General features: G+C 40.4%; 1 protein-coding gene across 3 annotated transcripts; it reads left to right on the forward strand.

Moving 5' to 3' along the window:
• Positions 1 to 1,791: 1,791 nt before the first annotated feature.
• Positions 1,792 to 10,639, forward strand: lnp1 (leukemia NUP98 fusion partner 1). 3 transcript variants are annotated; one of them, XM_030432442.1, is made up of 4 exons: positions 1,792 to 3,052; positions 5,608 to 5,850; positions 7,209 to 7,307; positions 9,309 to 10,639. In XM_030432442.1, the coding sequence occupies exons 1-4, from the start codon at positions 2,819 to 2,821 to the stop codon at positions 9,414 to 9,416; spliced, it is 684 nt and encodes a 227-aa protein (XP_030288302.1). In that variant the 5' UTR covers positions 1,792 to 2,818; the 3' UTR covers positions 9,417 to 10,639. The 3 variants fall into 3 exon arrangements, with proteins under 3 accessions (XP_030288302.1, XP_030288300.1, XP_030288301.1); XM_030432440.1 differs by lacking the exon at positions 9,309 to 10,639 and adding an exon at positions 7,611 to 9,018; XM_030432441.1 differs by lacking the exon at positions 9,309 to 10,639 and adding an exon at positions 7,611 to 9,018 and having other exon boundaries at positions 1,792 to 3,004.
• Positions 10,640 to 14,961: the final 4,322 nt, after the last annotated feature.

The raw sequence follows: 14,961 nt of genomic DNA on the forward strand, positions 1-14,961 counted from the left end.
TATGCAGGTTGGCTGCAGCCACCAGGTGGCAGTGCTGCTGACGTTATATATAAAACCTTGCTATTGCCTACACTTGTACTGTGCAGGAATAACCACTTGAGTGCCATATGTGTACCTCTGCATGTATACATTATTTCTCTAGGAAGACATTGTGGTGGATGCTTATCGCTGTCATCAAAAGACCGTACCGCCATGCAGTCAACTTTTCCCTCATGGTTAAGGCACTATTCTCATCGATCTTTAGCACCAGTTTGCTACATTTTCAAAAATTCAGATCAATGTGGATTTAATAATGGTTCACATGTGTTTGTTTTTGTGTCTTTGCCAAGTTCATTCTCCCCTCTGTCCCACTTCAGAGCTTTGTGCTGCTCTGTCTGGACACTGCTGGAGCCTGACTGGTCAATGTTGTGCCCACGGCCATCTGTCCTCAACAGCAACCAGCGCTGAACACTTTTCAAAGTCAACTGTATTTACAAGCCTTTATGATTTAGAGCTCTGTCCTTATAGCAGCGTAGACTTTCATAAGATGACTATCAGTTTTGCTGCTAAAATCAAATCAAACACGTGATGAGACTCTCTCCAGTGACCCTGCATATTTTGCTGCTGTAGAAAGATAAAAGGGCCACAGACTGAGGTTACAATAAGGATAACTGGTCTTCTGGTTATTTCTGACTCTTGTTTGTTATTCTTGTTAAATGTGCCTGCTATAGTTAGCGCAGCCTGGCTTAGTTTTAGTCGCTGCCAACACACTTATAACGCCGGGAAGTGTTGGGATGAAGCTACTGTGAAAAATCTAAATCTTTACAAATGCCAACATGCAAACACACCAACATTTTCCAGTTAGATCATTTGATCAGATTAGCTGCAGGAGCTCATTTAGGTACTTTTTTATTTACAGGTTGTTGTTGATCTCTTGTTGTTGTTGAACTATGCTGCGTTCCAAGAAGTATTTTGCAACGTTGTTCTGCAGATTTTTGACACACAAACAATAAGAAAAAGCAGGTTAAACTGGGTGTATTCACAAGTCTGATACCCCGTCCTTCAACCAGAATTTCAACATATTATAGGTACTGTTTTCCTCCCTTTCGTATATTTATTTATTTATTGCAATTTATTACATTTCAGGCTGCAATTTGTATCTGTTAAAAACCACTACGACAGCTTTAAAAAATATCCCAACAGTTAGTTTGGCTTTTTTCTCTGCACGTGTAATCCGATTACAACATTATTATTACATTAATTGAAAAATATTTGGGTTGCATGGAAGATCATGTTGGCATATAGAGAGTACTTGTTTTTAGGTCATTTGTTCTCAGGTGCAACCTTTATTGGCTCCCATCGTTGGAAAAACAACAGATTACTGTAATCTTGTCCTCAGTCGCGCTCTGCAGTTACATGACAAAGCAGCATGAATGTCTCATAACAGCGCTCTCCTCAGATTAGTCCTCCTCTTTGGGAGTCATGTCTCAGAGGTGATTAGCCGCCTTTTTGATCCTGTCAGTTTGGGAAGGAGGATCTTGTTCATGTTCAAGTTTAAATGTTTAAATGAAACAAAGTGTTTTAAAACTTGCCTTAACGTAAGAGGTGTGCTGTGTCATTTTGGGAAAGACATTTTAATCAGAAGAAAAAGATCTTCATCGACTTTATTTTTTTTTTGCCTAAACGAACTAAATAAACAAACTGACTTTAAGGACAACACAACTTCAAACTGTGTAACTTTGTTTATATGTGGCGGACCCTGCCACCTTTCTAGCTTCAAACAGTGTTCTGGGACCTTATTTTCCTCTGAGAACAGCTTGTTTATTCAGTTATGGGGAAAAATAAACATTTCCGAGTTTGTATTATTACTTCATTAAATTTGTAAATATTAAAAACAAAAACTACAGAGAGCCCCTTTAAACAGCATATATAATACAGCCTGCAACAGTCATCATAAGAGTCCACCAGGACTAGACCGTATAACATCCTGCATGTTTAATGTCGGTCACAAAACTGTCTCTCTTGATTCAGTACGTGATGTTTTATAATATATGTTTTTTTTTCTGCACAAGTCAAATTCAGGTTATAAACAGTAGCCCATATGATCCAGGTGATGATATTGAATCAAGAGTGGACTCAACATATGTGCTTTGGTGACGTGGAATACTTTTTTAAAATTATTATTATTATTTTGGTTCCAGCCTGTGAAAATGTTGCTTTTCCAGTTTTCCTGCATATCAGAATTGTATTTTACAAAAAAATAAAAGCGACAACACAAGAAATATGATTCAGTACTTCTATGAAAACAAATGGTCCCTCTGTCCTGTATTAAATAAGCCGCAGGCTCTCAGCACACACAACAGCAGACAGGGTAGCCTGCACTCCATAATTATTGACAGGTTTGATGTACTCAGCGAGTGGAAAGTATGGGCAAATTGGAGTTTCACTTGTCTACCCCCAGGCCCCGGACTGTAATGGAAACAGCTCCTCTCTGCCTCCCACCTCCCTGTTTATCCCCATCACCTCCATTTTTACTTTCTCCCAGCAGGGATAACTAGATTAAAGAAGATTCACTTATTTAAAGACTTGAGTAAAAGCTCTGCGGTTTATTTTTGGATTGTTCAAGAATACCACTACAGCAGCAGGGCCACAGGCTCCACAGGGATCTGAGTGAAGTAAGCTACCTTAGCCTTGTGGGACAGAGCTGTGTAGTAGAGCAGCCAGTCAGTCAGAGGCTCAGTAGGTCAGCCTTCCCTTCTGTGCCACTCGGCCGTGATCTCACTTTCATCTGTTGCACCGGGACTTGCTCGCGTCAAGAGGCTCTCTGCACAGCTCCATCATGGCTCTGAGGCTCCTGCCTGCTTTCGCTGTGGACAATGATGATGATGATGATGGTAACTTTACAAAATGGATGAGCAGTTACTGGGGTCACGGATCCGAATCCGGACACTCCAGAGAAAGAAAACGCAGTTTCAGAAGACCTGCGAGAACCCTAGCTGACCGTAGAGCATCCCTCCCGACTGTGGTGAGGACCGCCAGCATTGACGGCTGCATGCATGTGACTGTGTTCAGTGTATGTACTTGCACTGACATGTAGATAGCTGCATCACACAATTAGAAACATCTGACTGACCACAGCATGAAGAAATGTTTTTAAACTGATGCAGAAATAAGTTACTGTATCAAAATCTGATATGTCAGTGTAGAAACTTGTAGAGTACATTCCAGTGACAGGTTTGAAAACTGAAGTACGATCTTATTAATATTTATTACATTTCATCCCTTTTATCCTTTAACTTCAGCTGATTATTTGAGCTGTCTATGTACCACTTAACGCCATCTGTTTTACCCATTTATCAGTAGATTTGAGCTTTATTTTTCAAGCATTGATCCGTTTGTTTCAGCTATTTCAATCGTTATCAACAACATAAGCTCTTTCACAATTTTTTTTTTCATAATACTTTATCTATTTCTGTAGCTCCTTTTAAATGTCTATTTTCGACGAATTAATCCGTTACTTCGAGATAACAATTTAATCATTTAGTTATTAGTTTAATCAATCTCGTTCAGGATGAATAAATACAGTGTGTAGATAATCAGCTAACATTTCCTTATTACTTCAAGCTAATTTATTCACCCATTTCGAAAAATTTGTCTGATCTAAAGACTTCTCTGCTTACGTTCTAGCTGTATAATGTTATGGTGTCACCGTAAGTGAATATATTCATCCAAATTAGTTGAGCTTCATTAAAATCTTTCCAGTTATCCTTCGCCAGCTGCAGAAGTGATCCTGGTTGGGACCTTTAATTTACCTCAACCGGTCTCACATCGAAAGTATGTGACGCACCCCCATTACAAATCATCTTGAAGGGAATTTTATGAAAAATATCTTACGTTTTTAAGTCATGTGAGAGCTCTTACACAAACAGAGAACACACGATCTATAGAAGAGTGTTGTGCTCGATTCATTGCCGTTAGAAGCCGACCTTTCGCTTGCCTCCTGTCACAGAGAGGTCAGAGGTCAATGGCAGCAACACAGCAGCTCAGGTGTGGCTCATACAGTAGATACTCAGTTTAATGATGGATGTTTATGTTTTATCAAACTGTAGACATACACTTTGTATGCACAAGAGGGCAACATAGTAAGTGCGTAACTTTAACTTTAAATTTTAACATTAATCACTGAAGTGGTGCGTCATCATCTGATTTGATTTCCACTGATATTGTGTTTCAATTGTGTTCAAACTTTTATTTCTTTAGTTTTTTTTTTTTTTTTTTTTTACCAAAGAAAAATCCTCTGAGTTGGTTCGCAGGTGAAACAAATCTGATGAGAGACATGGCGACACACACACTCATAAAGATCAAACGAAGCACTGACGGCTGCAGCTCAGCTGAAAAATAGATTTTTTTTTAAAGTGTGAAAGCCTGTCATCGCCCGCCAACAAAGATTGAGTTGAGCATTAGAACCAGACGAGGAATGACCCAAATAACTCACTTATCAATAATCCATTAGTATATATATATATATATATATATATATATATATATATATATATATATATATATATGTATATATATATATATATATATATATATATATATATATATATATATATATATATATATATATATATATATATATATGTATGTATATATATATATATATATATATATATGTTGTAATGTGGCCTTTTTAGACATTACACAATATGCTTCAAACCACTAAACTTTGTCTTGTTCTTGGTCACTTCACTGATTTTACACATCTCAGCTTTAGTTTGGAAACTTACTTTATAGGATAAAACCTTTGTTACAAATAAGGTAAAGAGGTGACCATACTAGGAAGGGTGGTTCCAAGTAAAAGACATTATTGAGTTGCGTGCAGGATCCAGTGTTTTGGAGCGTGGGCGAAATTCAGTACTTAAAGTCGGGATATTTATGGCTCTGCTTCCGTCTGTCTGTTGTGAGCCAAAACTTCAGTGTTCGACACAGTCCACACTGGCCTCTTGGCGCAAAGGGTGACTACTCTGAATTGTTGATTTTGTCTTCAGTAGCACTGAAGTTTAGGAGAGATTAAAACCCCCCCAGAACATCATTGCCATCTACCCAACATATGTCTGGGTACTCTGCTGCCGTCTGGCAAAAGATACAGAAGTATCAACTGCCATACCTCCACACTACAGAGCGGTTTCTTTCCTCAGGCTGTGAGACTCCTGAAATCAATCTCTGCATTCTATCATAAGAATTTGTTTTATTTTTGAGGTAGTGGACATCATCAAAATTTGAATACTCACCTCAAACCAGCAAAAACCTTAAATTCACTTTGTCTTATCTGTGTCCTCAACAGACCTGTTGCATAACACATCAGTGCAATAATCTTATTATTGGCATTATGTAAATAATCCATGGACTTGGTGCCCTGACAAACTATAATCAGATGCTTGGACATGTTACTTAAGAATATTAGAAGTGATAAACTGCACGATCGTCTGTCTGGTTTAACGTTCCTTTAATTCATTACAGCTTTTATGGAAAACACGTAAAAATCACACTATTGTTTTCCTGCAAGCTGAAACTGACTGGTGGGCATATCTGTTTTTACATCCTTTACCTCTCTGTGGTCCACAGTCACAATTAGACGCCATGAAGTTAAACAAGCTCCATGTGGCGACAATGGCACCGACCCCGAGCCACATCAAAACCCGAGAGGAGAAGGGGGAGGTCAGGCCCCACCAGAGAGCTCGTCGCTCCTCCTCAGATGACAACAGCCGCCCCAAGTCAGCCATGGAGAACCGCATCACCCCCATCCCAGAGCTCACCGAGTCGTTCGAGAGGAGACTTTGTTTCAGCGATAAGAGGATCATGTCTCTGGTGAGCAGAAGCGTTGTAAAGTTTATGAATATTTAAGCAGTTCTTACAGTTTATTTTAGTTGCTCAGCATGTTGTAGATTAGCAGATTAACTGCAGGGTCAATTAGGGTTGGTGCACTCTGTTGTTCACTATGTTCATCATAAGGATCCTTAAGGATAAAAGAGTTCTTAGATAACGTTAAGAGGTGAATTATCTAATGTGCTGACAGGATCACGGACAGGTTCGAACTGCCCGGCATGTGACATAAACGGCATCTCGAGTTTGTAAAATGGGCCGGAAAGGGCTGAAACACTTCTATATGTTCTATTTGTCACATTTTTAAAAACTTCTTAACCTTTATTAAAGCGACATTTCACCTCAAAATCAAATACATATTTTTTTGCCTGTAGTGCTGATCATTCATCTAGACGGTTACGAGTTACAGAACTTTGGAGACATCGGCGGAAGGGATGTCTGCAAAACTTAAACCTGAAAAACTCAACAGCAACGTATCTTTCCAGAAATCATGACCCAGTTACACAAGATAATCCACAGACCTTGTTGTGAGCAGTTTCATGTAGTTACTACAGAACTTTCTTTCGTTCTATGGAACTATACCTTCTAACCTTATCACTGTGCAGAGGGAAACGTCCATCCACTCACAGATGAGAGGCTACCTACCTAAGATTACTAAGATATCTAAACTTATGAAATTATGAAATAAATAAACAAGATATGTTTGGTTATAGCTTTTAAAGCTTTCTGTGATTCAACATGACAGGAACAATTAATTGAATAAAAGTGTAACACTTATAGAATAAATATTGTATATTTTTACTTTTAATAACACACAGTTTATCTGTCATCGGGGCCTAAATGTGTATTGTGTCCAACAAAGCTTTCAAACTTCAGAGCAATCTGTTTTTTGAAAATATTCGGTATCATGAACAGGTTTTCTTGTAAACAAATAAAAGTTTGTTTACGATCAGAGTCTCGGCAAAAACGCATTATGTTCATCTTTAAGGCCTAACATTGACGATATTTTCTGTGTACATTTAGCAATTTTTAAATGTTTGAAATTGTTCTGTGTTGACATTCATGTTTAAGTGCTTGACGTCCTCTTCCTTGTCTTTGCAAGCAAAATGCTATGATTTTCTTCTGTTGATCAGAAGAAAAACCTGGTGGTGAGGGTTTTGCACTGTTTGCATCGTGCATGATACAAATAGGACAACATTGTGATGACGCTACTAGTGACTAAAACCTCCACAGGGAACCTTTAACAGAACACTGGAGTAGTAGGAGCACGGTGCAACAAGACAACACTAATACTATGAATAATCCAACATAAATCATTTTGGTGATTCTTTGTTGTTTCACAGAATGAAGACGACAAGTTGTGCCTGATCTGTCATGAGGACATGCGGCAGAGCGGAGGGGGCGTTCAAGAGCTGCACTGTACGCACCGCTTCCATAAAGAGGTAAGACACATTTTACATGTCAGATGCGTTGCATGTCTCCTCTGTGTTAACAAGTCCCTGACCTTCCTCTTGCAAAGGAGTTTCCACTTGTTTACTCAAATCCCAGCATGCCAGATATCATCACACTGTGCATGAAAGCAGCTCATTCCTTGGTATGCATGATGTGCACTGGGATAAAAAACAATCTGCCTACACCTGAAACTAATCTCTGTGGAAGCATGGAGCCCTCTGAAAGCTTTCCCGCCTGGTCTGAGGCCTTGACGCTTACTGATCATGATGTCTCTCGTTTGGTGGGTGCTGAAGGCGGCCAGGAGGTTAGAGCAGTGTCGGCCCCGCAGCGGCAGTGAAGCGTTGGCTTGTCAGGTGAGGAGGCTCTCGGATGAGAGGAGGAGGTCTGCAGACGAGCCCATCTACATGGAGAAGAGAGAGGAGCAGTACACACCCCACCGTAAACTTTCCCTGCGGAAACATCGCTGATAAGATTCTTTGAAAGGAGGCGACTCAGCGGTGGAAAAAACGGAAGACAATGCACTCACGGGCTGGGCATCAGGAGTCCTGAACTTTTATTACTACATGGCGTGACGTTCAAGTGATTAAATCTCAGGAGCTTGACTGTACCTGAAAACCTGTCCTGTGGGCCCATTTGGAGGTTTTACAATACTTTCTCCTCAGAGTTAAAGGCCAATTTAATCAAATCTAAATTCCAAATCTTCCAAAAGGGAATCTTTGATTTTGAAACTTTGAATATTCTTATTAGGAAAAACCTGAGTATAACTATTTGTTAAAGAAATTAGCGGAATTTGCAGTTTCCTACTTGAATTACAGCTGCCATACTGAAATATTATACTACTTTAACACTGGCAAAAGAAATGTGCCTCTATATAATACTACTTTTATGAATGAAATGTAGACAATATTGTCTTCATAGTCGTATATAAAGCATGTGAACATGTTAAGATGTCATGTAACGGTACTTTGTGTTCAGTAAAGTTACTTTACGCCTCACAGTGCTCGTTACTGGGTGAAGTAAAAATGCTACATAAATATTTAAAGGAGACATATTATGCTCGTTTTCAGGTTCGTAATTTCATTTTGGGTCATTACTAGAACAGGTTTACATGCTTAAATGCTTCAAAAACACATCAGTTTTCTTGTTCTGTCCAGTGCTGCAGCTCTTTCTTCACCGTCTGTCTGAAACGCTCTATTTTAGCTCCTGTCTCTTTAAGTCCCACCCTCAAAAATACACACCTGACCCAGCACTGCTAACAACAACAGAGCAGCTGTGTTAAATCAATTATCACGTGCCAAACCAGCCGCTAGGGAATAAATCTATCTGTGAAGTCACAAAGTTATGGATTTAAAGGCGGGACTACTGACGAGGCGTTTAAGGAGCAGTGTTTTCTGTGCGAGAGAGCGGTGTGGACTTTGACCTTTTTAACTCTCAAGACCTTTTACATGCACAAGAACATGCGTATATAAAAACAATGAAAAAGCATAATAGGTCTCCTTTAATATGGCACATACAACCGATGTAATTAATTTGTCTCAGCTGCTGTGGTTTTGCTGCGTCTTTCCATTTCCTGTTTCTAGTTACCTTATATACTGTAGAGATTGAGGACTTGTAGGACTACTTGCATGAACGTTGCTCTTATAAAATGTTGTGTTTTTTTCAGTGTTTATGTTTCCTGTCAATAAATAACCAATGGAATAACTTCTAACGTTACAGTATCTACCTGCTTTGTAACTTTTTAAAACTGTTCAAACTCTTTTAGAACTGCACTGCTTTAACAACACAGTGAACGTACAGCGCAGCAAACAGTGTGAAGATAATGTGTCCTCACAGCTGTGGGTCACATCTATCGTGTGCATGTTTACTGTAGGTCAGCATGTTGGAAATTACCTCCTGGCATCAATGAGCTAAATCAATACCTGCACAGATCATAAACATCCAGCCTAGCGGACAACAACAGATGTAATAATGTATTTCAAACTGTGTTTCAGTGCATGGAGCAGTGGCTGTGGAGTAAACAGATGTGTCCCACGTGCCGTGACCACGTGTCCATGCTGAAGCCCCTCTACTGTCCTTCATCCCGCACCAAAGTCCCATAATGCTCCTGTACCTGCACCTGCCATGTCTGCATGACCCACAGACCCCCCCAGACCTCCACCACACCTCAGTCCTTCTGCATGAATACCTGCTGTTCCTTGATCAACACGTGAGGGTTTACTAAAAAAACAGAAGATCATCTTCAGATGTGGGAGAATCATGGACACTGTTTGAGACTCCCTCAATCAGAGAACGGTGGAGGTCTCACACTGTTTATTTATATAAGATAAGGATGTTCTGTAATTACTTCCCTAATGTGAGATATTTAGTCTTTTTGTCATTTTTGTTAAAAAAAAGACACTCAAAAACACTTTACTTAACCTGCAATGTAATGAATAATAATATTATTATTATCATTATTATTATATTTTTCTAATTATCGATTTCTCCTTAAATGATTTTTGCTACTCTTTCTTTTGCATTTTTGCACGTCTCATTTACCTTCGGCTATGATTTGATATTTTGATAGGTATGTTGATTTGTCTTTTTATTTGCTGAAAGTTAGACAGGGAGGTCGATACTCCTCTCATGCCAGTCTGTTAAAGCCATAATACGCAGGATTTACTGTTTGTCAACACATTATTCAAATATGCTTCGGGCTGCTGATGAACTGGGAATGAGACTCAACAATCGACCATCATTCTCCAGAATCGTTGATGGCCAGAACAGTCCTGATCACAGCACAGATGCTTTTTTTTGTGAGTCTATACATTGTGTTTTACAAAAATCTGGCAAATCCTTCAAATATGAAGCTAAAGCTAGCGGTCAGTTAGGTTAGCTTAGCAAAAAGGTTTCTCAGTTTGTTCGCCTGGCGACTAGCCCCTCAAATCGGCTATCTTTTACACTTGACAGGTTTACATCACGACAGTTTTGAGTTTTTATTTAGCATTTTTACATTTCTGCGTTCATTTGACAACGTTGTGAAAATCAGATCTGTACAAGTGATTGTGAAAACTGTAGTATGCATGCCGGACCAGTAGGTGGCGCTGTAACTTTGTAATTGAACACCACACGCCAGCACACAAAATCTTTATTCTACAGAGTGGTGAACCATCACATCACAGGAGTGTTAATAAACACAGTCGAGTCAGCAGCACGGACAAAGCTCGATCGTTCATGTCTCACTATTCGTGCATGGCTGACAACATGATCAGGAGGCGGATTTTGATTTTACTTGGACGGAGCACTGCTAGTTGTTTTCCTGCATTTCCAATCGTTATGCTAAGCTGAGCTAACCATCTTCTGGGTTTACCTTCATATATACAGTTAATGAGCAGCGTCCATCTTCTCGTCTAATTCTTAGCTAGAAGGCAAATAAACGTGTTTCCCAAAATATCAAAGCTATTCCTTTAAATCAGATGTTGATCAGTTAGTTCAGTTAGGCTACGTTCACACTGCAGGTCCTAATGCACAATTCCGATTTATTGCTCAAATCCGATTTTTTGTTTGGCTGTTCACATTACCTCTTTAAATGCGGCCTGTCTACGGATTGCTGTGTGAACAGCTCACGCTCCTGAAGTGACCCGCATGCGCAGTTGATCATTGATGACATCACGCCACAGCGGTGTTTACGGAAGCGAACATGGCAACGGCAACCGGTAACATGGGACTGTATGGCTTAATGCTAAAAACAGTGTGTGGCGGCAGCCGGCAAATTTGTGAGCGGGTGATATCACGAAGGAGGAAGAGGAGAAAGAAAATTCATACTTTAATGATGGCTCTATGCGGAGCAATAGCGGCAACATTCGTACAGAGGAGTATTTGGATGCGGCGTCACAGCCAGGAGTGGTGGGATCGGGATGTGGCTGGTTACACCGAGCAGGATCACTGCTGTCCTCCATGTTTGTTTTGATTATGTTTGTGGCTCCCGCTCGCTCCCGCCTGTGGCACACTTTTTTTTCAATCAACTTTATTTGTCATTCATTTACAAAACAGTGCAGCGCAGGTCAGAATAACGTCAAAGTCGCATTAAATGCGACCTGGCTGTTCAGATTGCGGTCGCATTCAAAAAAATCCGATACGTATCCGATTCAGTACCACATTTAAATGTGGCCTGAATCTGATTAGAAAATGTCAGATTCAATGCGACTTGTGCTGTTCACACTGTCAAAAGCAAATCAGATATGGGTCACATATGAGCGAAAAAATCGGATTCAGGTCACTTGTAACTGCAGTGTGAACGTAGCCTTAGTGAGGTTTCCCTTAACTTTGAAAAAAAATAACCTCGAAACAAATTCTATTAACTGATAAAATGAATTATTTTTATATAATAATATAAAGATATTATAGAATATCTCTGTTGTCTGAGAAGGACAAAGTCACACACACACACACACACACACACACACATACAGACACACACACACACAGACACAGACAAGTTTTTGCGTATTCAAACTCGTTGTGATCAGTGTTGTTTTTATGCATTGTTGACTCAGTCAATGTTGATGACCTGAGGAAGTATCTGATTACGGCACGGACAGAAATAATCCTGATGTCATGACAGCTTCCTGATGACTGGCTTTGCTATGAGAGTGAGCGAGTGCGCCCAGCTGTTACACACCAGTGTTAATATTTACTCTGAAGATATAAAAGTGAACTCCTCCTCCAAGTCAGCGAGCTTCTCTGCTGCACTGCACCTCATTTTCCACCATGTCAGAGTTCCTGCCTTACTTTGCATACCGTCAAATACTTTGCATGTGAGGTCAAATCTGCTGTCATCTCTACACTGTGTTACACCGCATGCTTAATGTCCGACAAGAACTGGACTGCCTGTACATACATGTATCCATATTAATGTGATTTTATTTCTAGTTACTGACAAATAGTTCTGATGTAAAGGTGCAGTCTGTAGTTTTGGGGGAAGACATTTTAATCAGAAGAGAAAGATCTTCATTGACTGATTTTCTTTTTTGCCTGAACAAACTATCTTTGTTTTCATGACTAAATAAACTGAATAAACAAACTGAGCTTAAAGGAAATCACAACTTGTTGTACTTTGTTTATATGTGGCGGACCCTGCCACCTTTTCTGGCTTCAAACAGTGCTCTGGGACCTTATTTTCCTCTGAGAACAGCTTGTACTCAGAGGAGTTTGAACTTCTTCTCCACAACAACATTGTGCCCCTTTAATGTAGAGCATTTTTATTACTTCTGCTTCTATTTTATCTGTGTAAACTCTGGTAATCTGCTGGGAAATGTGCTGCTTTCTTGGATCCTGTCCAACCAAACTGAACCTCTTTGCCTTCTGCAGCACAGATCATGTTTGTTCACATCAGTATAATTATAACTGGAAGACAATAAAGTCATTTCCTGATCTCTTTAAAGGGGGAATCCAATTGTAAGCTGTCTTTACTGTCCTCCCTGAGAGTTACACATTAGTTTTTCGGATTGTTTTTTTCTTACGTGACACGAAATAATGTGTTGCTGTCCTTCATTTAAAAGCTTTTTGCTGAGAACCAAAAATACAGAACAGCTGCGTGAAGCTAAGTGTGCCCTAACAAACGACTTTTGATCGACACACAACAATCCTTCAGCTGCTACGTTCTCTGTTTCTGGAGACACACCGCTCCGTTTCCCATTGTTGTGGTCTCGTGCTCTCAAATAAAAACACGCTGACTTGACACTCCCTCGCTTCATGTGGTTTTCCGTCAACAAGCACACAATTTTCCGCGTCTTAATGTATAATTTACAGTATTTACTTCATCACGCTTTCATTGTTCCGATTATAACACAGCAGCCTGCGACAAGGCCAGTAATAACAAGCATTCAAAGGTGTTCGAATCCCATAATCACAATGGCAACACAGAATGTTTTCAAGGCAGACATTTTGATTTAGCAGCTGCAGCACAGGTGTGACTTAATAATATTACTGATGGCTGGATTCCACCTGGGTGTGTCAGTGAGTCAGCAGGCACAACGTGAAAGCATTTTCACTGACACACATAACTGGAATCATGTCATCAAATACACCTGTGTTTAAAAAGTATAAATGTAGCGATAGTGTCGATTGTAATGTCCAGTCTGAGTGTCTTAGATGGTGCTACATCTAATCCCCTCTCCAACTTTAACAATACTTCGTGTCTTCAGACCTTCTCCAATGTTTTGTTTGTAAATTAATGATATGGGATTACATTATATGGGATTGACACTCGTTTACTGTGTAGATGTGCATACTCAACATACAAAACCAGGTCCCACTCATAAAAAGCATAACTCCACTACAAAAAACTCCACGTGGTAACTTTAAATTTGAGTAGCTGTCAGCCATTAAAATAGTTTATTACGTTTTCAGCATCTCTTTTCTCAAATGTTATTCCTCTGCAGCCTCGCAGGAGCTAGCTTATGTTTCCTCCTGTTTGCCCTTCACAAATAAGTAGCCTAATGTAATCAATTCTGAACAGACAATAGAACTGAGCATAAAACGTCAGACATCTGAAACGTTTGGGGAGACTCGGACAAGTTTGGGAACAAATCCGTTCGGTGTGTTCAGCTGTGTTGGAAGCTTTTGGAACAGTGCGGACGGTGCCTGGTCAGGTTCAACTTGCAAAGTCTGAGAGTGTTGGCGGTCTGAGGATTGGACGCCATTGGAAACTCTGATTAGCTGATTGCTAGCTGTTCAATGACCATTCTGATTGGCGGTGTGCTAGCGAATCAGTGCGGTGTGTGGGAGGGGCGGAAGTGACGATGGTCTGCACAGGAGCAGGAGCAGGGGTGTAGTGGTCGGGGGGCGCAGGGGAACAGCGTTCCCCCAGTCTTTTTGGCGAGATTTCTTTTTTATTTGTCTAATAAATATTTCTTTGAAAACATTGCCTCTGTTATCATTTTCGCCATTGTATAGCTTCTAATAAAGTAATAATACAAACTGCAATTCACAAATATTATTAATAAAATTCATATTGTGTCACGGCGGCCGCGGCCACGTCAGTGCGCGGGTGCGCCGATAGTGATCAGTGGGAGTTGGCAGGTGTATGAGAGAGGAGAGAAGCAGCGCCGTCCGCTGATTGTGTGAATGTGTGTGTGTGTGTGTGAGAGAGAGAAGGAGAGAGAGAGAGAAGGAGAGCCGTCTAATTGCAACGATATATAGCTCAAGCATTCGCAACTTGGGTCTATCCGGGTGATCTAATTAAAACAACATGTTTTTTTTTTATAATACTAGACGACCTGCTCTACCTCCTGAGCTACAGACCCCCCACAGAGTCACTCTGGCAGAAGTAACTGAAAAAAGATATTAGTGTGCTGATGCCCCCCACATACACCTGGTGCCCTTTTTATTTGCGCCCTTGCCCCTCAGACATCCTGAGTCCGCCCCTGACTTGTACTTTAATGAGTACATTAAATCACATCAGTAAGTTTCCCAGTAAATCACAGGCTGCAGGATTTATCATAAAGTGACTGTGCTGCTGGAGTAAGAGACCAAACCTCCACTCTGGAGATAAGGAGGTTTCCCAGCTGCAGTCTACGTGCCGGGGCTCTCGTCCCGGACCCGGCCTCGTCCTCCCTGGATGGAAAGTAGCGGTTTCCTCCGAAGCAGGGAGGGACCGAGGCG

Source organism: Sparus aurata, chromosome 11 (assembly GCF_900880675.1).
Source record: "Sparus aurata chromosome 11, fSpaAur1.1, whole genome shotgun sequence".
Taxonomy (NCBI): Eukaryota; Metazoa; Chordata; class Actinopteri; order Spariformes; family Sparidae; genus Sparus; species Sparus aurata.

What these genes read in the sequence shown, in the direction of transcription:
- lnp1 (XM_030432440.1), top strand. Translation starts at nt 2,819, where the DNA reads ATGGCTCTGAGGCTCCTGCCTGCTTTCGCTGTGGACAATGATGATGAT. An exon ending in ATAAGAGGATCATGTCTCTG is followed by an intron (nt 5,851 to 7,208) that starts GTGAGCAGAAGC and finishes GTTGTTTCACAG; the next exon opens with AATGAAGACGACAAGTTGTG. An exon ending in CGCACCGCTTCCATAAAGAG is followed by an intron (nt 7,308 to 7,610) that starts GTAAGACACATT and finishes TGGGTGCTGAAG; the next exon opens with GCGGCCAGGAGGTTAGAGCA.